The sequence below is a fragment of the Anarhichas minor genome, unplaced genomic scaffold (assembly GCF_050575085.1).
Source record: "Anarhichas minor isolate MPS153535 unplaced genomic scaffold, ASM5057508v1 ptg000021l, whole genome shotgun sequence".
NCBI lineage: Eukaryota > Metazoa > Chordata > Actinopteri > Perciformes > Anarhichadidae > Anarhichas > Anarhichas minor.
The window spans coordinates 45001-72640 of record NW_027466467.1 but is presented as its reverse complement, the minus strand read 5'-3'; the positions used below and the strand labels follow the sequence as shown (position 1 = coordinate 72640).

At 44.7% G+C, this 27640-nt stretch overlaps 1 protein-coding gene across 1 annotated transcript in view; it reads right to left on the bottom strand.

Moving 5' to 3' along the window:
* The window catches only part of dock3 (dedicator of cytokinesis 3), a gene marked incomplete at its 5' end in the record, with an annotated part of 96900 nt that overhangs the window by 27537 nt on the left and 41723 nt on the right, over positions 1–27640 (bottom strand). Inside the window, 10 exons of the mRNA XM_076096374.1 lie at positions 149–341; positions 20547–20717; positions 22926–23007; positions 23391–23491; positions 23830–23913; positions 24664–24761; positions 24975–25146; positions 25620–25726; positions 26551–26713; positions 27107–27231. Of these exons, the coding sequence (XP_075952489.1) occupies positions 149–341; positions 20547–20717; positions 22926–23007; positions 23391–23491; positions 23830–23913; positions 24664–24761; positions 24975–25146; positions 25620–25726; positions 26551–26713; positions 27107–27231 (1296 nt within the window). The remainder of the gene's footprint in view (positions 1–148; positions 342–20546; positions 20718–22925; positions 23008–23390; positions 23492–23829; positions 23914–24663; positions 24762–24974; positions 25147–25619; positions 25727–26550; positions 26714–27106; positions 27232–27640) is intronic.

Below are 27640 nucleotides of genomic sequence, written 5' to 3'. Positions count from 1 at the left end.
TGACACTGTCTACTGTTTCTTGGACGTAGCAGCTCGGAGTAAGACGAATATTTTCAGGTGCTATTTTGAAAGATTCCCTCTCATTTGTTTACCGACATACTCACTTAATAAAGAACAAATCAGAAGTAGTTCTAACTAGAACCTTCACCTGGGAAAGAGAAGAGCCTGCTGTCCACCGTCCGGGCGATGGACTGCAGTTTGACCACGTCCATGGACTGTCCGATGTGCACCGTGGACGGCATGCTGCCCAGAGTGCCGCGCACAAAGTCTGCCACTTCCTGCACCGTAAACATCTGCAGCAGCTCATCGAAGATCGCCGGGAAGGAGTTCAGCAAAGCGGCCTGAGGAGGACGAGGGAGAGAGGAAGAGGATGAGATGTTACAGAGGAGGAGGGCGGGAGTGGATGTTGGGGAAAAAGAAAGTTAAAAAGAGAGAGAGAAAGATAAAGGGTAGCGAGGTTAATAATGTGAGTTTCTGTGAGAAATGTGACGATGACTTCAGTCTGCAATAAAACACAACAGATCAGAGGTGAGTTAAAGTGACACAGTGAAACATTGAATTACAAAATGCCCAATGACTGAAGGATTTCATCACACACATAACCAAAGAGCAGCAACAGAATGTTGGGTCATTTTACATTTAAATGCTCTATTGTGTCATTCAGTATTATGTTCTGAAATGAAAGTATTGCATTTTGTAATCCAGACGTTCACCAGTTGAGTCTTTTAAAAGAGAAACAGAAGAGCGGGCAAAGTTAATTCATCCATTCACAGACAAGAAATCGCAGCAAGTTGAAAAATGAATATTAAATTAGAGAAAGAAAAAGTTTTGAAGAAAAGGACAAAAAAAACGTTAGATATTGATCTGATATTAAGCAAGTCGTCAAAATTAAAAAAGGCACAGCAACAAATCTGATCGGAGAAGAACACAGCACAAAAAGGACAATGCAGCAGATACGTTATTTAAATTTTAGTGCTCTGAAAAAATGGTTCGGTTGTCTGTTTTCAGTTGTTGGACTCGTAGTTCTCTGGCAGAAGAATAATCGTTATGGAAACAATTGAGGTTTCAGGGGAAGTGTGCGTTTTCTTGCATCGTAGTTGTGCTGATAGATTATTTTTGCTTGGAAAATTACTTAAGAATCGATTTTCAAAAAAGTTGTTGAGTATCTACTTATTTATTAATCATTTCAGCTCTACATGAGAGTAAATCACCTCAAACTACATTTAATATAAAATATCTATGAACATGACGGATTTAGCTTGTGACTAGACTTGTTCCCGTGATGGTGCATGACTGGTGAACTTTGGTGTTTCAGCATACGTTGCAGGTCATCAGCTATCTACCTAAGAGAAACAGAGGAGGTTATTTCTGTGATCTACTCTGTGAATAAGCAGCGACTCTTCAGAGTGTGAAGTGATCTATTAGCAGCGACTCTTCAGAGTGTGAAGTGATCTACTAGCAGCGACTCGTCAGTGTGAAGTGATCTACTAGCAGCGACTCGTCAGAGTGTGAAGTGATCTATTAGCAGCGACTCTTCAGTGTGAAGTGATCTATTAGCAGCGACTCGTCAGTGTGAAGTGATCTACTAGCAGTGACTCGTCAGAGTGTGAAGTGATCTACTAGCAGCGACTCGTCAGAGTGTGAAGTGATCTATTAGCAGCGACTCTTCAGTGTGAAATGATCTATTAGCAGCGACTCGTCAGTGTGAAGTGATCTACTAGCAGTGACTCGTCAGAGTGTGAAGTGATCTATTAGCAGCGACTCTTCAGTGTGAAGTGATCTATTAGCAGTGACTCGTCAGAGTGTGAAGTGATCTACTAGCAGCGACTCGTCAGAGTGTGAAGTGATCTATTAGCAGCGACTCTTCAGTGTGAAGTGATCTATTAGCAGCGACTCGTCAGTGTGAAGTGATCTACTAGCAGTGACTCGTCAGAGTGTGAAGTGATCTATTAGCAGCGACTCTTCAGTGTGAAGTGATCTATTAGCAGCGACTCGTCAGAGTGTGAAGTGATCTATTAGCAGCGACTCTTCAGTGTGAAGTAATCTATTAGCAGCGACTCGTCAGTGTGAAGTGATCTACTAGCAGTGACTCGTCAGAGTGTGAAGTGATCTATTAGCAGTGACTCTTCAGAGTGTGAAGTGATCTACTAGCAGTGACTCGTCAGAGTGTGAAGTGATCTATTAACAGCGACTCTTCAGAGTGTGAAGTGATCTACTAGCAGTGACTCGTCAGAGTGTGAAGTGATCTATTAGCAGCGACTCGTCAGTGTGAAGTGATCTACTAGCAGTGACTCGTCAGAGTGTGAAGTGATCTATTAGCAGCGACTCTTCAGAGTGTGAAGTGATCTATTAGCAGCGACTCGTCAGTGTGAAGTGATCTACTAGCAGTGACTCGTCAGAGTGTGAAGTGATCTACTAGCAGCGACTCGTCAGAGTGTGAAGTGATCTATTAGCAGCGACTCTTCAGTGTGAAATGATCTATTAGCAGCGACTCGTCAGTGTGAAGTGATCTACTAGCAGTGACTCGTCAGAGTGTGAAGTGATCTATTAGCAGCGACTCTTCAGTGTGAAGTGATCTATTAGCAGCGACTCGTCAAAGTGTGAAGTGATCTACTAGCAGTGACTCGTCAGAGTGTGAAGTGATCTATTAGCAGCGACTCTTCAGTGTGAAGTGATCTATTAGCAGCGACTCTTCAGAGTGTGAAGTGATCTATTAGCAGCGACTCTTCAGAGTGTGAAGTGATCTACTAGCAGCGACTCGTCAGAGTGTGAAGTGATCTACTAGCAGCGACTCGTCAGTGTGAAGTGATCTACTAGCAGTGACTCGTCAGAGTGTGAAGTGATCTATTAGCAGCGACTCTTCAGTGTGAAGTGATCTACTAGCAGTGACTCGTCAGAGTGTGAAGTGATCTACTAGCAGCGACTCGTCAGAGTGTGAAGTGATCTATTAGCAGTGACTCTTCAGAGTGTGAAGTGATCTATTAGCAGCGACTCTTCAGTGTGAAGTGATCTATTAGCAGTGACTCGTCAGAGTGTGAAGTGATCTACTAGCAGCGACTCGTCAGAGTGTGAAGTGATCTATTAGCAGCGACTCTTCAGTGTGAAGTGATCTATTAGCAGCGACTCGTCAGTGTGAAGTGATCTACTAGCAGTGACTCGTCAGAGTGTGAAGTGATCTATTAGCAGCGACTCTTCAGTGTGAAGTGATCTATTAGCAGCGACTCGTCAGAGTGTGAAGTGATCTATTAGCAGCGACTCTTCAGTGTGAAGTAATCTATTAGCAGCGACTCGTCAGTGTGAAGTGATCTACTAGCAGTGACTCGTCAGAGTGTGAAGTGATCTATTAGCAGTGACTCTTCAGAGTGTGAAGTGATCTACTAGCAGTGACTCGTCAGAGTGTGAAGTGATCTATTAACAGCGACTCTTCAGAGTGTGAAGTGATCTACTAGCAGTGACTCGTCAGAGTGTGAAGTGATCTATTAGCAGCGACTCGTCAGTGTGAAGTGATCTACTAGCAGTGACTCGTCAGAGTGTGAAGTGATCTATTAGCAGCGACTCTTCAGAGTGTGAAGTGATCTATTAGCAGCGACTCGTCAGTGTGAAGTGATCTACTAGCAGTGACTCGTCAGAGTGTGAAGTGATCTACTAGCAGCGACTCGTCAGAGTGTGAAGTGATCTATTAGCAGCGACTCTTCAGTGTGAAATGATCTATTAGCAGCGACTCGTCAGTGTGAAGTGATCTACTAGCAGTGACTCGTCAGAGTGTGAAGTGATCTATTAGCAGCGACTCTTCAGTGTGAAGTGATCTATTAGCAGCGACTCGTCAAAGTGTGAAGTGATCTACTAGCAGTGACTCGTCAGAGTGTGAAGTGATCTATTAGCAGCGACTCTTCAGTGTGAAGTGATCTATTAGCAGCGACTCTTCAGAGTGTGAAGTGATCTATTAGCAGCGACTCTTCAGAGTGTGAAGTGATCTACTAGCAGCGACTCGTCAGAGTGTGAAGTGATCTACTAGCAGCGACTCGTCAGTGTGAAGTGATCTACTAGCAGTGACTCGTCAGAGTGTGAAGTGATCTATTAGCAGCGACTCTTCAGTGTGAAGTGATCTACTAGCAGTGACTCGTCAGAGTGTGAAGTGATCTACTAGCAGCGACTCGTCAGAGTGTGAAGTGATCTATTAGCAGTGACTCTTCAGAGTGTGAAGTGATCTATTAGCAGCGACTTGTCAGTGTGAAGTGATCTACTAGCAGTGACTCGTCAGAGTGTGAAGTGATCTACTAGCAGCGACTCGTCAGAGTGTGAAGTGATCTATTAGCAGCGACTCTTCAGTGTGAAATGATCTATTAGCAGCGACTCGTCAGTGTGAAGTGATCTACTAGCAGTGACTCGTCAGAGTGTGAAGTGATCTATTAGCAGCGACTCTTCAGTGTGAAGTGATCTATTAGCAGCGACTCGTCAAAGTGTGAAGTGATCTACTAGCAGTGACTCGTCAGAGTGTGAAGTGATCTATTAGCAGCGACTCTTCAGTGTGAAGTGATCTATTAGCAGCGACTCTTCAGAGTGTGAAGTGATCTATTAGCAGCGACTCTTCAGAGTGTGAAGTGATCTACTAGCAGCGACTCGTCAGAGTGTGAAGTGATCTACTAGCAGCGACTCGTCAGTGTGAAGTGATCTACTAGCAGTGACTCGTCAGAGTGTGAAGTGATCTATTAGCAGCGACTCGTCAGTGTGAAGTGATCTACTAGCAGTGACTCGTCAGAGTGTGAAGTGATCTACTAGCAGCGACTCGTCAGAGTGTGAAGTGATCTATTAGCAGCGACTCTTCAGTGTGAAGTGATCTATTAGCAGCGACTCGTCAGTGTGAAGTGATCTACTAGCAGTGACTCGTCAGAGTGTGAAGTGATCTATTAGCAGCGACTCTTCAGTGTGAAGTGATCTATTAGCAGCGACTCTTCAGTGTGAAGTAATCTATTAGCAGCGACTCGTCAGTGTGAAGTGATCTACTAGCAGTGACTCGTCAGAGTGTGAAGTGATCTATTAGCAGTGACTCTTCAGAGTGTGAAGTGATCTACTAGCAGTGACTCGTCAGAGTGTGAAGTGATCTATTAACAGCGACTCTTCAGAGTGTGAAGTGATCTACTAGCAGTGACTCGTCAGAGTGTGAAGTGATCTATTAGCAGCGACTCGTCAGTGTGAAGTGATCTACTAGCAGTGACTCGTCAGAGTGTGAAGTGATCTATTAGCAGCGACTCTTCAGAGTGTGAAGTGATCTATTAGCAGCGACTCGTCAGTGTGAAGTGATCTACTAGCAGTGACTCGTCAGAGTGTGAAGTGATCTACTAGCAGCGACTCGTCAGAGTGTGAAGTGATCTATTAGCAGCGACTCTTCAGTGTGAAATGATCTATTAGCAGCGACTCGTCAGTGTGAAGTGATCTACTAGCAGCGACTCGTCAGAGTATGAAGTGATCTATTAGCAGCGACTCTTCAGTGTGAAGTGATCTATTAGCAGCGACTCGTCAAAGTGTGAAGTGATCTACTAGCAGCGACTCGTCAGAGTGTGAAGTGATCTACTAGCAGCGACTCGTCAGAGTGTGAAGTGATCTATTAGCAGCGACTCTTCAGAGTGTGAAGTGATCTATTAGCAGCGACTCGTCAGTGTGAAGTGATCTACTAGCAGTGACTCGTCAGAGTGTGAAGTGATCTACTAGCAGCGACTCGTCAGAGTGTGAAGTGATCTATTAGCAGCGACTCTTCAGTGTGAAATGATCTATTAGCAGCGACTCGTCAGTGTGAAGTGATCTACTAGCAGTGACTCGTCAGAGTGTGAAGTGATCTATTAGCAGCGACTCTTCAGTGTGAAGTGATCTATTAGCAGCGACTCGTCAAAGTGTGAAGTGATCTACTAGCAGTGACTCGTCAGAGTGTGAAGTGATCTATTAGCAGCGACTCTTCAGTGTGAAGTGATCTATTAGCAGCGACTCTTCAGAGTGTGAAGTGATCTATTAGCAGCGACTCTTCAGAGTGTGAAGTGATCTACTAGCAGCGACTCGTCAGAGTGTGAAGTGATCTACTAGCAGCGACTCGTCAGTGTGAAGTGATCTACTAGCAGTGACTCGTCAGAGTGTGAAGTGATCTATTAGCAGCGACTCGTCAGTGTGAAGTGATCTACTAGCAGTGACTCGTCAGAGTGTGAAGTGATCTACTAGCAGCGACTCGTCAGAGTGTGAAGTGATCTATTAGCAGCGACTCTTCAGTGTGAAGTGATCTATTAGCAGCGACTCGTCAGTGTGAAGTGATCTACTAGCAGTGACTCGTCAGAGTGTGAAGTGATCTATTAGCAGCGACTCTTCAGTGTGAAGTGATCTATTAGCAGCGACTCGTCAGAGTGTGAAGTGATCTATTAGCAGCGACTCTTCAGTGTGAAGTAATCTATTAGCAGCGACTCGTCAGTGTGAAGTGATCTACTAGCAGTGACTCGTCAGAGTGTGAAGTGATCTATTAGCAGTGACTCTTCAGAGTGTGAAGTGATCTACTAGCAGTGACTCGTCAGAGTGTGAAGTGATCTATTAGCAGCGACTCTTCAGTGTGAAATGATCTATTAGCAGCGACTCGTCAGTGTGAAGTGATCTACTAGCAGTGACTCGTCAGAGTGTGAAGTGATCTATTAGCAGTGACTCTTCAGAGTGTGAAGTGATCTACTAGCAGCGACTCGTCAGAGTGTGAAGTGATCTATTAGCAGCGACTCTTCAGTGTGAAATGATCTATTAGCAGCGACTCGTCAGTGTGAAGTGATCTACTAGCAGCGACTCGTCAGAGTATGAAGTGATCTATTAGCAGCGACTCTTCAGTGTGAAGTGATCTATTAGCAGCGACTCGTCAAAGTGTGAAGTGATCTACTAGCAGCGACTCGTCAGAGTGTGAAGTGATCTACTAGCAGCGACTCGTCAGAGTGTGAAGTGATCTATTAGCAGCGACTCTTCAGAGTGTGAAGTGATCTATTAGCAGCGACTCGTCAGTGTGAAGTGATCTACTAGCAGTGACTCGTCAGAGTGTGAAGTGATCTACTAGCAGCGACTCGTCAGAGTGTGAAGTGATCTATTAGCAGCGACTCTTCAGTGTGAAATGATCTATTAGCAGCGACTCGTCAGTGTGAAGTGATCTACTAGCAGTGACTCGTCAGAGTGTGAAGTGATCTATTAGCAGCGACTCTTCAGTGTGAAGTGATCTATTAGCAGCGACTCGTCAAAGTGTGAAGTGATCTACTAGCAGTGACTCGTCAGAGTGTGAAGTGATCTATTAGCAGCGACTCTTCAGTGTGAAGTGATCTATTAGCAGCGACTCTTCAGAGTGTGAAGTGATCTATTAGCAGCGACTCTTCAGAGTGTGAAGTGATCTACTAGCAGCGACTCGTCAGAGTGTGAAGTGATCTACTAGCAGCGACTCGTCAGTGTGAAGTGATCTACTAGCAGTGACTCGTCAGAGTGTGAAGTGATCTATTAGCAGCGACTCGTCAGTGTGAAGTGATCTACTAGCAGTGACTCGTCAGAGTGTGAAGTGATCTACTAGCAGCGACTCGTCAGAGTGTGAAGTGATCTATTAGCAGCGACTCTTCAGTGTGAAGTGATCTATTAGCAGCGACTCGTCAGTGTGAAGTGATCTACTAGCAGTGACTCGTCAGAGTGTGAAGTGATCTATTAGCAGCGACTCTTCAGTGTGAAGTGATCTATTAGCAGCGACTCGTCAGAGTGTGAAGTGATCTATTAGCAGCGACTCTTCAGTGTGAAGTAATCTATTAGCAGCGACTCGTCAGTGTGAAGTGATCTACTAGCAGTGACTCGTCAGAGTGTGAAGTGATCTATTAGCAGTGACTCTTCAGAGTGTGAAGTGATCTACTAGCAGTGACTCGTCAGAGTGTGAAGTGATCTATTAACAGCGACTCTTCAGAGTGTGAAGTGATCTACTAGCAGTGACTCGTCAGAGTGTGAAGTGATCTATTAGCAGCGACTCGTCAGTGTGAAGTGATCTACTAGCAGTGACTCGTCAGAGTGTGAAGTGATCTATTAGCAGCGACTCTTCAGAGTGTGAAGTGATCTATTAGCAGCGACTCGTCAGTGTGAAGTGATCTACTAGCAGTGACTCGTCAGAGTGTGAAGTGATCTACTAGCAGCGACTCGTCAGAGTGTGAAGTGATCTATTAGCAGCGACTCTTCAGTGTGAAATGATCTATTAGCAGCGACTCGTCAGTGTGAAGTGATCTACTAGCAGTGACTCGTCAGAGTGTGAAGTGATCTATTAGCAGCGACTCTTCAGTGTGAAGTGATCTATTAGCAGCGACTCGTCAAAGTGTGAAGTGATCTACTAGCAGTGACTCGTCAGAGTGTGAAGTGATCTATTAGCAGCGACTCTTCAGTGTGAAGTGATCTATTAGCAGCGACTCTTCAGAGTGTGAAGTGATCTATTAGCAGCGACTCTTCAGAGTGTGAAGTGATCTACTAGCAGCGACTCGTCAGAGTGTGAAGTGATCTACTAGCAGCGACTCGTCAGTGTGAAGTGATCTACTAGCAGTGACTCGTCAGAGTGTGAAGTGATCTATTAGCAGCGACTCTTCAGTGTGAAGTGATCTACTAGCAGTGACTCGTCAGTGTGAAGTGATCTACTAGCAGTGACTCGTCAGAGTGTGAAGTGATCTACTAGCAGCGACTCGTCAGAGTGTGAAGTGATCTATTAGCAGCGACTCTTCAGAGTGTGAAGTGATCTATTAGCAGCGACTCGTCAGTGTGAAGTGATCTACTAGCAGTGACTCGTCAGAGTGTGAAGTGATCTACTAGCAGCGACTCGTCAGAGTGTGAAGTGATCTATTAGCAGCGACTCTTCAGTGTGAAATGATCTATTAGCAGCGACTCGTCAGTGTGAAGTGATCTACTAGCAGTGACTCGTCAGAGTGTGAAGTGATCTATTAGCAGCGACTCTTCAGTGTGAAGTGATCTATTAGCAGCGACTCGTCAAAGTGTGAAGTGATCTACTAGCAGTGACTCGTCAGAGTGTGAAGTGATCTATTAGCAGCGACTCTTCAGTGTGAAGTGATCTATTAGCAGCGACTCTTCAGAGTGTGAAGTGATCTATTAGCAGCGACTCTTCAGAGTGTGAAGTGATCTACTAGCAGCGACTCGTCAGAGTGTGAAGTGATCTACTAGCAGCGACTCGTCAGTGTGAAGTGATCTACTAGCAGTGACTCGTCAGAGTGTGAAGTGATCTATTAGCAGCGACTCTTCAGTGTGAAGTGATCTATTAGCAGCGACTCGTCAGTGTGAAGTGATCTACTAGCAGTGACTCGTCAGAGTGTGAAGTGATCTATTAGCAGTGACTCTTCAGAGTGTGAAGTGATCTACTAGCAGTGACTCGTCAGAGTGTGAAGTGATCTATTAACAGCGACTCTTCAGAGTGTGAAGTGATCTACTAGCAGTGACTCGTCAGAGTGTGAAGTGATCTATTAGCAGCGACTCGTCAGTGTGAAGTGATCTACTAGCAGTGACTCGTCAGAGTGTGAAGTGATCTATTAGCAGCGACTCTTCAGAGTGTGAAGTGATCTATTAGCAGCGACTCGTCAGTGTGAAGTGATCTACTAGCAGTGACTCGTCAGAGTGTGAAGTGATCTACTAGCAGCGACTCGTCAGAGTGTGAAGTGATCTATTAGCAGCGACTCTTCAGTGTGAAATGATCTATTAGCAGCGACTCGTCAGTGTGAAGTGATCTACTAGCAGTGACTCGTCAGAGTGTGAAGTGATCTATTAGCAGCGACTCTTCAGTGTGAAGTGATCTATTAGCAGCGACTCGTCAAAGTGTGAAGTGATCTACTAGCAGTGACTCGTCAGAGTGTGAAGTGATCTATTAGCAGCGACTCTTCAGTGTGAAGTGATCTATTAGCAGCGACTCTTCAGAGTGTGAAGTGATCTATTAGCAGCGACTCTTCAGAGTGTGAAGTGATCTACTAGCAGCGACTCGTCAGAGTGTGAAGTGATCTACTAGCAGCGACTCGTCAGTGTGAAGTGATCTACTAGCAGTGACTCGTCAGAGTGTGAAGTGATCTATTAGCAGCGACTCTTCAGTGTGAAGTGATCTACTAGCAGTGACTCGTCAGTGTGAAGTGATCTACTAGCAGTGACTCGTCAGAGTGTGAAGTGATCTACTAGCAGCGACTCGTCAGAGTGTGAAGTGATCTATTAGCAGCGACTCTTCAGAGTGTGAAGTGATCTATTAGCAGCGACTCGTCAGTGTGAAGTGATCTACTAGCAGTGACTCGTCAGAGTGTGAAGTGATCTACTAGCAGCGACTCGTCAGAGTGTGAAGTGATCTATTAGCAGCGACTCTTCAGTGTGAAATGATCTATTAGCAGCGACTCGTCAGTGTGAAGTGATCTACTAGCAGTGACTCGTCAGAGTGTGAAGTGATCTATTTGCAGCGACTCTTCAGTGTGAAGTGATCTATTAGCAGCGACTCTTCAGAGTGTGAAGTGATCTACTAGCAGCGACTCGTCAGAGTGTGAAGTGATCTACTAGCAGCGACTCGTCAGTGTGAAGTGATCTACTAGCAGTGACTCGTCAGAGTGTGAAGTGATCTATTAGCAGCGACTCTTCAGTGTGAAGTGATCTACTAGCAGTGACTCGTCAGTGTGAAGTGATCTACTAGCAGTGACTCGTCAGAGTGTGAAGTGATCTACTAGCAGCGACTCGTCAGAGTGTGAAGTGATCTATTAGCAGCGACTCTTCAGAGTGTGAAGTGATCTATTAGCAGCGACTCGTCAGTGTGAAGTGATCTACTAGCAGTGACTCGTCAGAGTGTGAAGTGATCTACTAGCAGCGACTCGTCAGAGTGTGAAGTGATCTATTAGCAGCGACTCTTCAGTGTGAAATGATCTATTAGCAGCGACTCGTCAGTGTGAAGTGATCTACTAGCAGTGACTCGTCAGAGTGTGAAGTGATCTATTAGCAGCGACTCTTCAGTGTGAAGTGATCTATTAGCAGCGACTCGTCAAAGTGTGAAGTGATCTACTAGCAGTGACTCGTCAGAGTGTGAAGTGATCTATTAGCAGCGACTCTTCAGTGTGAAGTGATCTATTAGCAGCGACTCTTCAGAGTGTGAAGTGATCTATTAGCAGCGACTCTTCAGAGTGTGAAATGATCTACTAGCAGCGACTCGTCAGAGTGTGAAGTGATCTACTAGCAGCGACTCGTCAGTGTGAAGTGATCTACTAGCAGTGACTCGTCAGAGTGTGAAGTGATCTATTAGCAGCGACTCTTCAGTGTGAAGTGATCTATTAGCAGCGACTCGTCAGTGTGAAGTGATCTACTAGCAGTGACTCGTCAGAGTGTGAAGTGATCTATTAGCAGTGACTCTTCAGAGTGTGAAGTGATCTACTAGCAGTGACTCGTCAGAGTGTGAAGTGATCTATTAACAGCGACTCTTCAGAGTGTGAAGTGATCTACTAGCAGTGACTCGTCAGAGTGTGAAGTGATCTATTAGCAGCGACTCATCAGTGTGAAGTGATCTATTAGCAGCGACTCTTCAGAGTGTGAAGTGATCTATTAGCAGCGACTCGTCAGTGTGAAGTGATCTACTAGCAGTGACTCGTCAGAGTGTGAAGTGATCTACTAGCAGCGACTCGTCAGAGTGTGAAGTGATCTATTAGCAGCGACTCTTCAGTGTGAAATGATCTATTAGCAGCGACTCGTCAGTGTGAAGTGATCTACTAGCAGTGACTCGTCAGAGTGTGAAGTGATCTATTAGCAGCGACTCTTCAGTGTGAAGTGATCTATTAGCAGCGACTCGTCAAAGTGTGAAGTGATCTACTAGCAGTGACTCGTCAGAGTGTGAAGTGATCTATTAGCAGCGACTCTTCAGTGTGAAGTGATCTATTAGCAGCGACTCTTCAGAGTGTGAAGTGATCTATTAGCAGCGACTCTTCAGAGTGTGAAGTGATCTACTAGCAGCGACTCGTCAGAGTGTGAAGTGATCTACTAGCAGCGACTCGTCAGTGTGAAGTGATCTACTAGCAGTGACTCGTCAGAGTGTGAAGTGATCTATTAGCAGCGACTCTTCAGTGTGAAGTGATCTACTAGCAGTGACTCGTCAGTGTGAAGTGATCTACTAGCAGTGACTCGTCAGAGTGTGAAGTGATCTACTAGCAGCGACTCGTCAGAGTGTGAAGTGATCTATTAGCAGCGACTCTTCAGAGTGTGAAGTGATCTATTAGCAGCGACTCGTCAGTGTGAAGTGATCTACTAGCAGTGACTCGTCAGAGTGTGAAGTGATCTACTAGCAGCGACTCGTCAGAGTGTGAAGTGATCTATTAGCAGCGACTCTTCAGTGTGAAATGATCTATTAGCAGCGACTCGTCAGTGTGAAGTGATCTACTAGCAGTGACTCGTCAGAGTGTGAAGTGATCTATTTGCAGCGACTCTTCAGTGTGAAGTGATCTATTAGCAGCGACTCGTCAAAGTGTGAAGTGATCTACTAGCAGTGACTCGTCAGAGTGTGAAGTGATCTATTAGCAGCGACTCTTCAGTGTGAAGTGATCTATTAGCAGCGACTCTTCAGAGTGTGAAGTGATCTATTAGCAGCGACTCTTCAGAGTGTGAAGTGATCTACTAGCAGCGACTCGTCAGAGTGTGAAGTGATCTACTAGCAGCGACTCGTCAGTGTGAAGTGATCTACTAGCAGTGACTCGTCAGAGTGTGAAGTGATCTATTAGCAGCGACTCTTCAGTGTGAAGTGATCTACTAGCAGTGACTCGTCAGTGTGAAGTGATCTACTAGCAGTGACTCGTCAGAGTGTGAAGTGATCTACTAGCAGCGACTCGTCAGAGTGTGAAGTGATCTATTAGCAGCGACTCTTCAGAGTGTGAAGTGATCTATTAGCAGCGACTCGTCAGTGTGAAGTGATCTACTAGCAGTGACTCGTCAGAGTGTGAAGTGATCTACTAGCAGCGACTCGTCAGAGTGTGAAGTGATCTATTAGCAGCGACTCTTCAGTGTGAAATGATCTATTAGCAGCGACTCGTCAGTGTGAAGTGATCTACTAGCAGTGACTCGTCAGAGTGTGAAGTGATCTATTAGCAGCGACTCTTCAGTGTGAAGTGATCTATTAGCAGCGACTCGTCAAAGTGTGAAGTGATCTACTAGCAGTGACTCGTCAGAGTGTGAAGTGATCTATTAGCAGCGACTCTTCAGTGTGAAGTGATCTATTAGCAGCGACTCTTCAGAGTGTGAAGTGATCTATTAGCAGCGACTCTTCAGAGTGTGAAGTGATCTACTAGCAGCGACTCGTCAGAGTGTGAAGTGATCTACTAGCAGCGACTCGTCAGTGTGAAGTGATCTACTAGCAGTGACTCGTCAGAGTGTGAAGTGATCTATTAGCAGCGACTCTTCAGTGTGAAGTGATCTATTAGCAGCGACTCGTCAGTGTGAAGTGATCTACTAGCAGTGACTCGTCAGAGTGTGAAGTGATCTATTAGCAGTGACTCTTCAGAGTGTGAAGTGATCTACTAGCAGTGACTCGTCAGAGTGTGAAGTGATCTATTAACAGCGACTCTTCAGAGTGTGAAGTGATCTACTAGCAGTGACTCGTCAGAGTGTGAAGTGATCTATTAGCAGCGACTCGTCAGTGTGAAGTGATCTACTAGCAGTGACTCGTCAGAGTGTGAAGTGATCTATTAGCAGCGACTCTTCAGAGTGTGAAGTGATCTATTAGCAGCGACTCGTCAGTGTGAAGTGATCTACTAGCAGTGACTCGTCAGAGTGTGAAGTGATCTACTAGCAGCGACTCGTCAGAGTGTGAAGTGATCTATTAGCAGCGACTCTTCAGTGTGAAATGATCTATTAGCAGCGACTCGTCAGTGTGAAGTGATCTACTAGCAGTGACTCGTCAGAGTGTGAAGTGATCTATTAGCAGCGACTCTTCAGTGTGAAGTGATCTATTAGCAGCGACTCGTCAAAGTGTGAAGTGATCTACTAGCAGTGACTCGTCAGAGTGTGAAGTGATCTATTAGCAGCGACTCTTCAGTGTGAAGTGATCTATTAGCAGCGACTCTTCAGAGTGTGAAGTGATCTATTAGCAGCGACTCTTCAGAGTGTGAAGTGATCTACTAGCAGCGACTCGTCAGAGTGTGAAGTGATCTACTAGCAGCGACTCGTCAGTGTGAAGTGATCTACTAGCAGTGACTCGTCAGAGTGTGAAGTGATCTATTAGCAGCGACTCTTCAGTGTGAAGTGATCTACTAGCAGTGACTCGTCAGTGTGAAGTGATCTACTAGCAGTGACTCGTCAGAGTGTGAAGTGATCTACTAGCAGCGACTCGTCAGAGTGTGAAGTGATCTATTAGCAGCGACTCTTCAGAGTGTGAAGTGATCTATTAGCAGCGACTCGTCAGTGTGAAGTGATCTACTAGCAGTGACTCGTCAGAGTGTGAAGTGATCTACTAGCAGCGACTCGTCAGAGTGTGAAGTGATCTATTAGCAGCGACTCTTCAGTGTGAAATGATCTATTAGCAGCGACTCTTCAGTGTGAAGTGATCTATTAGCAGCGACTCTTCAGAGTGTGAAGTGATCTATTAGCAGCGACTCTTCAGAGTGTGAAGTGATCTACTAGCAGCGACTCGTCAGAGTGTGAAGTGATCTACTAGCAGCGACTCGTCAGTGTGAAGTGATCTACTAGCAGTGACTCGTCAGAGTGTGAAGTGATCTATTAGCAGCGACTCTTCAGTGTGAAGTGATCTACTAGCAGTGACTCGTCAGTGTGAAGTGATCTACTAGCAGTGACTCGTCAGAGTGTGAAGTGATCTACTAGCAGCGACTCGTCAGAGTGTGAAGTGATCTATTAGCAGCGACTCTTCAGAGTGTGAAGTGATCTATTAGCAGCGACTCGTCAGTGTGAAGTGATCTACTAGCAGTGACTCGTCAGAGTGTGAAGTGATCTACTAGCAGCGACTCGTCAGAGTGTGAAGTGATCTATTAGCAGCGACTCTTCAGTGTGAAATGATCTATTAGCAGCGACTCGTCAGTGTGAAGTGATCTACTAGCAGTGACTCGTCAGAGTGTGAAGTGATCTATTAGCAGCGACTCTTCAGTGTGAAGTGATCTATTAGCAGCGACTCGTCAAAGTGTGAAGTGATCTACTAGCAGTGACTCGTCAGAGTGTGAAGTGATCTATTAGCAGCGACTCTTCAGTGTGAAGTGATCTATTAGCAGCGACTCTTCAGAGTGTGAAGTGATCTATTAGCAGCGACTCTTCAGAGTGTGAAGTGATCTACTAGCAGCGACTCGTCAGAGTGTGAAGTGATCTACTAGCAGCGACTCGTCAGTGTGAAGTGATCTACTAGCAGTGACTCGTCAGAGTGTGAAGTGATCTATTAGCAGCGACTCTTCAGTGTGAAGTGATCTATTAGCAGCGACTCGTCAGTGTGAAGTGATCTACTAGCAGTGACTCGTCAGAGTGTGAAGTGATCTATTAGCAGTGACTCTTCAGAGTGTGAAGTGATCTACTAGCAGTGACTCGTCAGAGTGTGAAGTGATCTATTAACAGCGACTCTTCAGAGTGTGAAGTGATCTACTAGCAGTGACTCGTCAGAGTGTGAAGTGATCTATTAGCAGCGACTCGTCAGTGTGAAGTGATCTACTAGCAGTGACTCGTCAGAGTGTGAAGTGATCTATTAGCAGCGACTCTTCAGAGTGTGAAGTGATCTATTAGCAGCGACTCGTCAGTGTGAAGTGATCTACTAGCAGTGACTCGTCAGAGTGTGAAGTGATCTACTAGCAGCGACTCGTCAGAGTGTGAAGTGATCTATTAGCAGCGACTCTTCAGTGTGAAATGATCTATTAGCAGCGACTCGTCAGTGTGAAGTGATCTACTAGCAGTGACTCGTCAGAGTGTGAAGTGATCTATTAGCAGCGACTCTTCAGTGTGAAGTGATCTATTAGCAGCGACTCGTCAAAGTGTGAAGTGATCTACTAGCAGTGACTCGTCAGAGTGTGAAGTGATCTATTAGCAGCGACTCTTCAGTGTGAAGTGATCTATTAGCAGCGACTCTTCAGAGTGTGAAGTGATCTATTAGCAGCGACTCTTCAGAGTGTGAAGTGATCTACTAGCAGCGACTCGTCAGAGTGTGAAGTGATCTACTAGCAGCGACTCGTCAGTGTGAAGTGATCTACTAGCAGTGACTCGTCAGAGTGTGAAGTGATCTATTAGCAGCGACTCTTCAGTGTGAAGTGATCTACTAGCAGTGACTCGTCAGTGTGAAGTGATCTACTAGCAGTGACTCGTCAGAGTGTGAAGTGATCTACTAGCAGCGACTCGTCAGAGTGTGAAGTGATCTATTAGCAGCGACTCTTCAGAGTGTGAAGTGATCTATTAGCAGCGACTCGTCAGTGTGAAGTGATCTACTAGCAGTGACTCGTCAGAGTGTGAAGTGATCTACTAGCAGCGACTCGTCAGAGTGTGAAGTGATCTATTAGCAGCGACTCTTCAGTGTGAAATGATCTATTAGCAGCGACTCGTCAGTGTGAAGTGATCTACTAGCAGTGACTCGTCAGAGTGTGAAGTGATCTATTTGCAGCGACTCTTCAGTGTGAAGTGATCTATTAGCAGCGACTCTTCAGAGTGTGAAGTGATCTACTAGCAGCGACTCGTCAGAGTGTGAAGTGATCTACTAGCAGCGACTCGTCAGTGTGAAGTGATCTACTAGCAGTGACTCGTCAGAGTGTGAAGTGATCTATTAGCAGCGACTCTTCAGTGTGAAGTGATCTACTAGCAGTGACTCGTCAGTGTGAAGTGATCTACTAGCAGTGACTCGTCAGAGTGTGAAGTGATCTACTAGCAGCGACTCGTCAGAGTGTGAAGTGATCTATTAGCAGCGACTCTTCAGAGTGTGAAGTGATCTATTAGCAGCGACTCGTCAGTGTGAAGTGATCTACTAGCAGTGACTCGTCAGAGTGTGAAGTGATCTACTAGCAGCGACTCGTCAGAGTGTGAAGTGATCTATTAGCAGCGACTCTTCAGTGTGAAATGATCTATTAGCAGCGACTCGTCAGTGTGAAGTGATCTACTAGCAGTGACTCGTCAGAGTGTGAAGTGATCTATTAGCAGCGACTCTTCAGTGTGAAGTGATCTATTAGCAGCGACTCGTCAAAGTGTGAAGTGATCTACTAGCAGTGACTCGTCAGAGTGTGAAGTGATCTATTAGCAGCGACTCTTCAGTGTGAAGTGATCTATTAGCAGCGACTCTTCAGAGTGTGAAGTGATCTATTAGCAGCGACTCTTCAGAGTGTGAAATGATCTACTAGCAGCGACTCGTCAGAGTGTGAAGTGATCTACTAGCAGCGACTCGTCAGTGTGAAGTGATCTACTAGCAGTGACTCGTCAGAGTGTGAAGTGATCTATTAGCAGCGACTCTTCAGTGTGAAGTGATCTATTAGCAGCGACTCGTCAGTGTGAAGTGATCTACTAGCAGTGACTCGTCAGAGTGTGAAGTGATCTATTAGCAGTGACTCTTCAGAGTGTGAAGTGATCTACTAGCAGTGACTCGTCAGAGTGTGAAGTGATCTATTAACAGCGACTCTTCAGAGTGTGAAGTGATCTACTAGCAGTGACTCGTCAGAGTGTGAAGTGATCTATTAGCAGCGACTCATCAGTGTGAAGTGATCTACTAGCAGTGACTCGTCAGAGTGTGAAGTGATCTATTAGCAGCGACTCTTCAGAGTGTGAAGTGATCTATTAGCAGCGACTCGTCAGTGTGAAGTGATCTACTAGCAGTGACTCGTCAGAGTGTGAAGTGATCTACTAGCAGCGACTCGTCAGAGTGTGAAGTGATCTATTAGCAGCGACTCTTCAGTGTGAAATGATCTATTAGCAGCGACTCGTCAGTGTGAAGTGATCTACTAGCAGTGACTCGTCAGAGTGTGAAGTGATCTATTAGCAGCGACTCTTCAGTGTGAAGTGATCTATTAGCAGCGACTCGTCAAAGTGTGAAGTGATCTACTAGCAGTGACTCGTCAGAGTGTGAAGTGATCTATTAGCAGCGACTCTTCAGTGTGAAGTGATCTATTAGCAGCGACTCTTCAGAGTGTGAAGTGATCTATTAGCAGCGACTCTTCAGAGTGTGAAGTGATCTACTAGCAGCGACTCGTCAGAGTGTGAAGTGATCTACTAGCAGCGACTCGTCAGTGTGAAGTGATCTACTAGCAGTGACTCGTCAGAGTGTGAAGTGATCTATTAGCAGCGACTCTTCAGTGTGAAGTGATCTACTAGCAGTGACTCGTCAGTGTGAAGTGATCTACTAGCAGTGACTCGTCAGAGTGTGAAGTGATCTACTAGCAGCGACTCGTCAGAGTGTGAAGTGATCTATTAGCAGCGACTCTTCAGAGTGTGAAGTGATCTATTAGCAGCGACTCGTCAGTGTGAAGTGATCTACTAGCAGTGACTCGTCAGAGTGTGAAGTGATCTACTAGCAGCGACTCGTCAGAGTGTGAAGTGATCTATTAGCAGCGACTCTTCAGTGTGAAATGATCTATTAGCAGCGACTCGTCAGTGTGAAGTGATCTACTAGCAGTGACTCGTCAGAGTGTGAAGTGATCTATTTGCAGCGACTCTTCAGTGTGAAGTGATCTATTAGCAGCGACTCGTCAAAGTGTGAAGTGATCTACTAGCAGTGACTCGTCAGAGTGTGAAGTGATCTATTAGCAGCGACTCTTCAGTGTGAAGTGATCTATTAGCAGCGACTCTTCAGAGTGTGAAGTGATCTATTAGCAGCGACTCTTCAGAGTGTGAAGTGATCTACTAGCAGCGACTCGTCAGAGTGTGAAGTGATCTACTAGCAGCGACTCGTCAGTGTGAAGTGATCTACTAGCAGTGACTCGTCAGAGTGTGAAGTGATCTATTAGCAGCGACTCTTCAGTGTGAAGTGATCTACTAGCAGTGACTCGTCAGTGTGAAGTGATCTACTAGCAGTGACTCGTCAGAGTGTGAAGTGATCTACTAGCAGCGACTCGTCAGAGTGTGAAGTGATCTATTAGCAGCGACTCTTCAGTGTGAAGTGATCTATTATCAGCGACTCGTCAGTGTGAAGTGATCTACTAGCAGTGACTCGTCAGAGTGTGAAGTGATCTATTAGCAGCGACTCTTCAGTGTGAAGTGATCTATTAGCAGCGACTCGTCAGAGTGTGAAGTGATCTATTAGCAGCGACTCTTCAGTGTGAAGTAATCTATTAGCAGCGACTCGTCAGTGTGAAGTGATCTACTAGCAGTGACTCGTCAGAGTGTGAAGTGATCTATTAGCAGCGACTCTTCAGAGTGTGAAGTGATCTACTAGCAGTGACTCGTCAGAGTGTGAAGTGATCTATTAGCAGCGACTCTTCAGAGTGTGAAGTGATCTACTAGCAGTGACTCGTCAGAGTGTGAAGTGATCTATTAGCAGCGACTCTTCAGAGTGTGAAGTGATCTACTAGCAGTGACTCGTCAGAGTGTGAAGTGATCTATTAGCAGCGACTCTTCAGAGTGTGAAGTGATCTACTAGCAGTGACTCGTCAGAGTGTGAAGTGATCTATTAGCAGCGACTCGTCAGTGTGAAGTGATCTACTAGCAGTGACTCGTCAGAGTGTGAAGTGATCTATTAGCAGCGACTCTTCAGAGTGTGAAGTGATCTACTAGCAGTGACTCGTCAGAGTGTGAAGTGATCTATTAGCAGCGACTCTTCAGAGTGTGAAGTGATCTATTAGCAGCGACTCGAGCTGTGACTCTGACTGTAACAAGGTGGATGGTTCAGAAACAGCAATTACAGTTAGAGGACGTTGGGATGAACGTTGGAGGTAAGACTGAGCAGTGAGTGTAGCTGGTGTCAGGGCATGGGGGGGCTGATGCAGGATCACAGCAGTGTGTGTAACATTAGGCTCTCAAACAGCTGAATTAGGATTCTGGGCTTCACACAGGGAACGGGGTGCTGTGGTATTCATCCCGACGTCTACTTACTGACAGTGGAGACGGCCGCAGAGCGTTGGAGCTCCAGGCCTGAGTGCAGTTGGCTTGCCCGCTGCCAGGAGCCTGTCCTGGGGCGGGGGGCGGGGCTTGGCCCGGGGCGGGGGCTAGTGCTAAGGAGGCGGCAGGCCCGACGCCGGGGGCCTGATTTGGGCCTGGACAAGGCTGGGAGCCCTGTGATGTGTGGGTGTGGAGGGAAGAGACCCAGGAGGAAAAACAGGGAACCGAAGGGTGGAGCAAAGAATTGTGGGAGATTGAAAGAGAAGGTGAAGGAAGGAATCGAGGAAAGGTCCGAGGTACAAGTAGAAAGAGGTACATAAAGGAGATAAGAGTCAGATTAAAGCAACTAAAAGGAGATGGAAAATATTCTAAACTACAAGCAGATGTAATTAAATATTTGGATTAGTCTTGTCTAAACTATAAAGACACAACAAGTACCAGTAGCAGCTGTTAAAGAGGAGATATTTCTTTAAAAGAAATAGAAAATTAAAATCTGTAGAGCGTCTTCTCTTTGTGCGTTTTCTCACCTGTGTGAAAATGAGGGTCTCTGAGTTGCGGCTGTCCAGGCTGAGGACGAAGCGGATCGACTGAAAGAGTTCCTGGACGCTGGTGCGAAACTGCTCCTCCTCCATACCACAAGTAGCCCGAGAGTAAAGGATCCGAGACTGGATGATGAACTTAAACAGATACTCCAAGGCCTGAGGGGGGACGTCAGTTTGTGTGAGAGACAGAAATGAGGGAGAATCAAAGAGGGAGACAAAACAATAAGAAAAAATATAAATATTTAATTTACAAATAAACATCCCCAACATAAGTTTTCATTCTCTTATTCACTGTTTCTATCTTCCTCATTTCATTCCAGGAAGACACAAAAAGTTCAAAAATGTATCAGAAAAATTGGACATATATCCATTATAGACACGTTCAAGAGTGAAATGTTCAAATTTGATCAAACAAAAAGTGCAGTAAAGTCTCATTTCTACTATCTTGTATTTATTGGACACCATCAATATATTTTAATTGTAAATGTTCATTTTAATCTTATGTTGTTTTAACACAACTATCAATTAAAGTTACTCAACCGCTCAATGTCAAAATGTATGAGAAGAAATAATTACCTGTGAGTTAATTAAATGGTCAAATAGATTCAAACATGTCAGTGACGTTTGATTTTTCAAAAATAATAAAAAACAAAGAATGTCACCTAGATATGCCAATTTTCTTATACATTTGATATTTGTACAGTGCTTTACATATTAAATCCAAACAGAAAACACAAAATAAAAGCTGAGCAGAGAAGGAATTGTTCTTCACTTCCTAAAAGGGTGAATGAGTGCAAAGTTTGTACAAGACAGAGACAGACGGACACAAGCTGAAAGTCGTAAAATACGAATAACTAGAAATACTGCCTCACGGTTGTATGCCTCCAACAACCTTTCAAGATGCAGTTTCTGCAGTTTTTTTTTTTTTAATTGAAAGACAAGAGACATACATAACATAACAACAAGAGGAGGACAAGAACAGTGGGATAAAAGCCAGCAAACATCCTGTAGTCAGTCATGTTAGTGCACCTATATGCTGACATTCACGGTAAACGCATTTAAACGGCACAGATCGGGAGCGAGCGAAGGACTTTGAAAGTTAGCGGAAACATTAACGTGAGACAACATCCGGTTTCTTCAGATGAACATCCGGTTTTCAGAATAAGATGCCAACAAAGTATGAATTATATTCACATTAAGTATAAAACATGCTACCTGCATCTCGTGAACCAAATGTTATTGCCCTTTAGTTCATATAGCAGTACTTTCAAAATAAAAGTGCGCAATACACTACTTTTGAATTCATTATTGAACTTTGCCATAACAATGAGATTAATCGCGATTAAATATTTTAATCGTTGCCCAGCACTTATTAAAAGATATTACGGTTTTGTTTTTTGTCGTAATTAGCAAATTCATTCTTGAGTTATGGACAGAATCCTGGTCACAGTGATCCTGATCTTTGACCACCACATTATAATCAGGTCATCCTCGAGTCCAATCGGAATTCCCTCCAGATGTTCCAGAGATATACCTAAACCTAAAGACATATTCACCAGCGTGGAGGCGTAACGCTATCTTAGACCTGAACCCACAGCTGCAGCATGTGTCAAAACTATCCTCAATAATTCACACCGTCCACTTCTACATGACAGCGTGACCCATTTGAGACTGATGAATATTTCAAAGTGCTGAGCAGCGTTTGTCTGCTGAATGTGGGACATCCTCTACATCTGCTTTGCCTAAAACACTAATGCAGCTGTGAATGTGGTGCGAAATGTTGATGAAGACCTTTGGTTGATTCTTACATAAAACATTGTGCAGATGAATTATTTCATAGATTATCAGGGGAAGCATTGGAATATGAATCACATCTCTACATCTTCTTGTTGAAGGGAACAAAGGAAACCCTCTTCCAGAGGTAGACTGTGTTTGGTTGGATGGTTGCCGTATGAATGTTAAACGCCTTTAGGAGAATAAACTTCCCTTTCCTCTTCACCAACTGAAACATTTCAATGAAACATATTGGGAAAACAACATTGGATAAAAAGCCTAATGTGCAATGTTGTAACATATATAAATGTACTTGTTTTTTTCTGGCAGCTGGTGGTTGTATAATGTAAAGTGCAATGAGGGTGAAGGTGTTGTACTGTCCCCTAGTTATGTCCCAGTTTATGGGACCCTAATGAATGGACATCAACCACAAACACTATGTAGTAACTAGCAGCATTAACCCGAAACAGCTGCTGTTGTTTAACTCAGGTTAAAATAGTCAAACTCATCAGACGGAAGAAAGCGTGTGAAGCAAGAAGAAGTCGTTCATGACGTTTGTGGTGGACTCACAGCTCCATCAGTGGCTCTTACCCTCATTGCTTCCTGTATGTGGTCCTGTCGGACCACCTCTGCAGAGCGGTCCATGTACCACTTCAGACAGCGGATCAGCTCTCTGAAACAACGGTGGTAAGTTATTACACTTGAGAGTTTCTTTTCTTTTTCTTTTGCAGAAGAGACAATAGAGACCATTTCTCTCTATGTTATGTTTCAAAATATAATACCATCTCCTGCTAATATTATACAATAATGTAGTTATTTATGTGCATGTAATGTACTTGAGAGATTGAAGGGCAACACTTCAAACGGACAAAGAGCTCTGACATCAGGGGTGTTGGGAGGATTAAGGAAATTTAATTGAAGGGCAGAAAATGCCATTTTTGAGAAGAATCCATTGTTAAAGACACACACACACACACACACACACACACACACACACACACCTGCATAGCTTTTAAAGTGAGTGTATTCGAGGACAGTTGGGTGTAAAACACTCACTTGTAAGCCAAAGCGCCTGCAAAGTGCTTCTGGATATACGTGTCCATCACCGGCCTGAAGTGGTAATATTTACTGTCCCTGAGGAGGTTTATAATGAACACCTGAGAGAGAGAGACGTTAACATAATAATCAATGACTGGTTCACATTAAGCGTGACATGAATATAACATTGGCTTTGATGGCCCGGATCAGTGAGTCTGAGCCTTTTTACAGTGTAACTTAATGTTAGTTAACTAGCAATCAATCCAGTAGATTTGCACTCATAGTAATGTGATGCTGCCCTGAGACTGTACTGTTGAGATAAACCTTTTTAAATGTCTGTGTGTCTGTGTGTCTGACTGTGTGCAATATGCTGCAGAAATAAACCAACTGACTGAAGCGGACAACGTGTCACGTCTGTTATTGACTTTCGTTCACAGTTGCTTCTCTGTAGACGCACCAATGACTGGAACACCAGCGGTCCGTATTTGTCCGTGTTGTCGTCCAGGATGGAGAATAATGTGTCCAGAATATCTTGTAGAAACTGTCAAACACACACAGCGAGTGTTAATGCAGCATACAGACTTCTGCTCTTATCAGGTCTGACCGATGAAGGATTAAAGAAAGAAAGGAACAACAAACAATCCTTCACCCGAACAGGTACACAACTCTTCTGTATTTTGTGGATGTAGCATACAAACATCATCATATACTAACTAACTAACTCACTAACTAACTACTAACTAACTACGAACTAACTACTGACGGCGTGTGGGGGCTAATGGTCGAATTGTCAAGATAAATGTAAAAAGTAAAGTACAGTCTGCTGTCAAGTAAGAAAAAGTTCACATGAAAGTATTTCTCTTCAGTGTGTGAGACACTAAAGTTAGACGGCCGTCGTATTCTTGGATAACGACCGTCTCCAACTGGGTTTTTTATCAACCAGTGAACAGGAAGTGACCATATCTGGACTGAGGAGGAGTGACGTAGAGACGGCGTCTACGTCTCTGGTAGAGACCTGTCAATCACCGTGTAGCCCCGCCCTAAAGCATCCCCTGCTTTATGGTCTGTTTGACTCTAAATGGACCATAATGTACTAAATGAACATCATGCTGTATTGAAGAAGACTTGAAACTAGAGATTGAGACCATAAACTCATGTTTACAATGTTTACTGAGGTAATAAATCAAGAGGGAAGTAGAGTCATTTTCTCATAGACTTCTATACAACCAGAGGAGTCGCCCCCTGGTGGACAGCAGAGAGAATGCAGCTTTAACACATGGTGCGACCTCACCTTGACTATCTCCTCTCCGCTGACGTGTCTTAGCCGGCCAAGGATGTCCATGACCCGGTCCGGATGGGCCTTCCACTTCAGCAGAGCCAGGAGGTCCACTGGAAGACAACAGCAATGTCAACTGCCAGAAAAGACACAAACTACAACGTGATATGACACCAGAGAAGCACTGGATCAGACCTCCTATACTTCCTTAACAACACCAGGGTCCCGAATCCACACACCAACATAGATAACAGCAAAGCTTTACTTGTTCCTTAAGTGTGGAATCAGTCTCTGGAGAGCAGACTGCTGCTGGATCAGCTGCGTACCGTTCTGAGTGAGCTTGGTGGAGGAGAGCTGTGTGGAGATCCAGAAGGTCTCCTTGGCGCTGCGCTGGAAGATGAGGCTGGAGGGGATGCTGGGGCAGCTGTTGAAGTCCTCTTTGCAGCAGGGCAGGCCCAGGTAGAGGGCGTGGTTACTGAAGGTGGTGTTCTCATCGCACTGAGGACGAAGACAGGGACAGAGAGTGGAACATGTTACTATCAAGGATTCTAAAACGATCCCTCTCGCTCTGTGTCCCTACTGGTGACCTCACTAACCTCAAGAACATAACGGGAACACGATACAGATGCACATGTTAGGAAGGCTCACGGCCCAGAACCCTGTTATATTAACTTCTTCACTGCGGTTACTTATTGTAAATAATACTACATTTTGATAGTTTAAAACAATGCACAGAGATCTAAACGATTCATTTCACTTCACTATCACAACGGAACAACGTTCTATTCATGGGTATTTGTAGAAGTGTCTATATCAGTAATTTAGAATCTAACTGCACAGTTTGTGCAGAAACGTCCTTTAACACGTTAGTAAAAACCATCTACAGTCTGCGAGGACAAAGGTGTGGTGAAGGTCTGTGGTGAGCAGCGAGGAGGCAGGAAGCGAGCGGTAACACAACGAGGACGTCTCACCTTGTAAACGTAGAGTTCGTGGCTCTCGTCTGAAAGAGTGGTTCCATCCTCCCTCATCAGAGGACTGAAGGAGAAACCAAACAGCTTCTTCTCTCCTTTGTCCTTCGCTGTGGAGTCCAGACGAGACCGAACAGGGACAGAGAGACATGAACAGTTAGAGGAGGACGACACAGTGAGGTTAGTGGGAGGCTAACTGTCTCCTGGCTTTGCTTGCTTCAAGAGCTTGATGATGAAAACAAAGTGAGAAATTGGGTCGATAAGGCAGATATGACATATCAGCTGGTATTGATTTACATTTTACTCGTTAAATACTGTGAAGATAAATGAGACGATGTGGTTAAACTATTTATATCAAACTACCTCAGCAGCATCTTGTGTAGGAGCCAGGTGTAGCCTTTGTTATTTTTGTACACCTTTTTCGGTCACTTATGGTAATTGAGTCATGTGGTGTTGACATCAGCTGATCACAGTTTAGTTTTGTGAATGAAGGAGAGGGAGTGAGAGAGGGAGTCTTATTGTTGGTTTATTGCTGTTTAATCAACGCTGTTGACCTTTAGAACATTTTGAATGTGTGATTTTCAGCACAAGTTTGTTTTTCCTGCAAATAAAACGACAGAACTCAGCCACTGGATCTTTGAGTCATTGCAGGTTTTCCTCCTCTACTCAGCCTCTCGGTGACTAACCTTAAGTTTCAGATCGCCACCTATAGCAACCATGGTTACATTTAAATAATCATATCTTTGCTCAGAAGTCATTGGTCAGTAAGTTCTGCTAAAATGAAACAGATCAACAAGCATTAACACGAGCACAAAGCTGCATCCATCCCACACAGTAAGTCTTCTTCTCACGATGTAATTAACTCACGGCTCATTCTGTAATAAAGCGTCTGTAGATATGAAGGAGGGATCGTTAACCTCCAGCAGGTACTCACTGGAGCAGTGCCTGAACTCGAAGCGCAGGTGGGACCCTCTGAAGCGGTCGATGGGGATCGGTAGCTTGATGACTTCGCTCCATCGAGGGCTGTTGTTGTGGTAGAGAACGAAGGAGCGGTGCTCTGGAATGTGGGGTTCACCTGAACCCAGACTGATGCAGTCCTGCAGAGACGGGCACAGTGCTCGAGTCCTTTGCTTTACAATACAAACATCACAAGCAACATGAAAACATCTTCAGACATAAGAGACGCTGGCTTGAAAGAATTGGATTCAGGGTCAGAGTTCAGCAGCTTGATGGAGGCAGGAACAGACACTTCTTCTTCCTGTTGGTTGTTCTCAGAGAAGACAGGAAGTGGATTTCTGTTTCATGGCTCAGTATGGACTCATAGTCCTTCTTTTAGAAAAGAGTCCTAAAGCTCAGAATGAGTCAGGATGTTTCCACTTCCTGTCACCTGACTGATCGTCTGGTTTATGAAGGACTTGCTCATGGGTCAAGGACCGTCTCCTGTGTGTTGGTGGTGTTTCTAAAGGATGGAGGCAGCCCAGCTTCCCTACCTTCAGGATCTCTCCATCGGCGTACAGAACGTAAACGGTGACTTCGATGTTCTTCTGAACGCTCTTCCCTCCTCTCTCAAAGTCGCCTCGCTCCAGCGTCAGGTACAGGTCGTTACGGACGTCACCTGGAACATCAACAGACGCACAGATAAAAACCTCTCAGTCTGCTTCATGTCACACCTGAGAGATGCTATCAGGGCTCAACGTTAAGCTTCTTCTGAGGGTTGAACTCGCCGAGAGACAAACTTACTTTTCTAAAATAAATAAATAAATAAATAAATAGAAACAGAGATTGGAAAGTTTATCCTAAATAGCCGTGGTTATTTGCAGAAAAACACACAATTCTAATGATTAGGAAATAAATGATTGTATTTTTCTTTAAATATTTGCTTCGATAAATTCGATTAACATTATTATTTTACTGAAGTATAATAATGTTCTTAGAGCTCGTGTTAGAAGTTAAACAGCTCATAATTCATCTCTAATATCTATTTTATGTTCATGTGAAAACATCTCCTTCAAACTACTGGATTT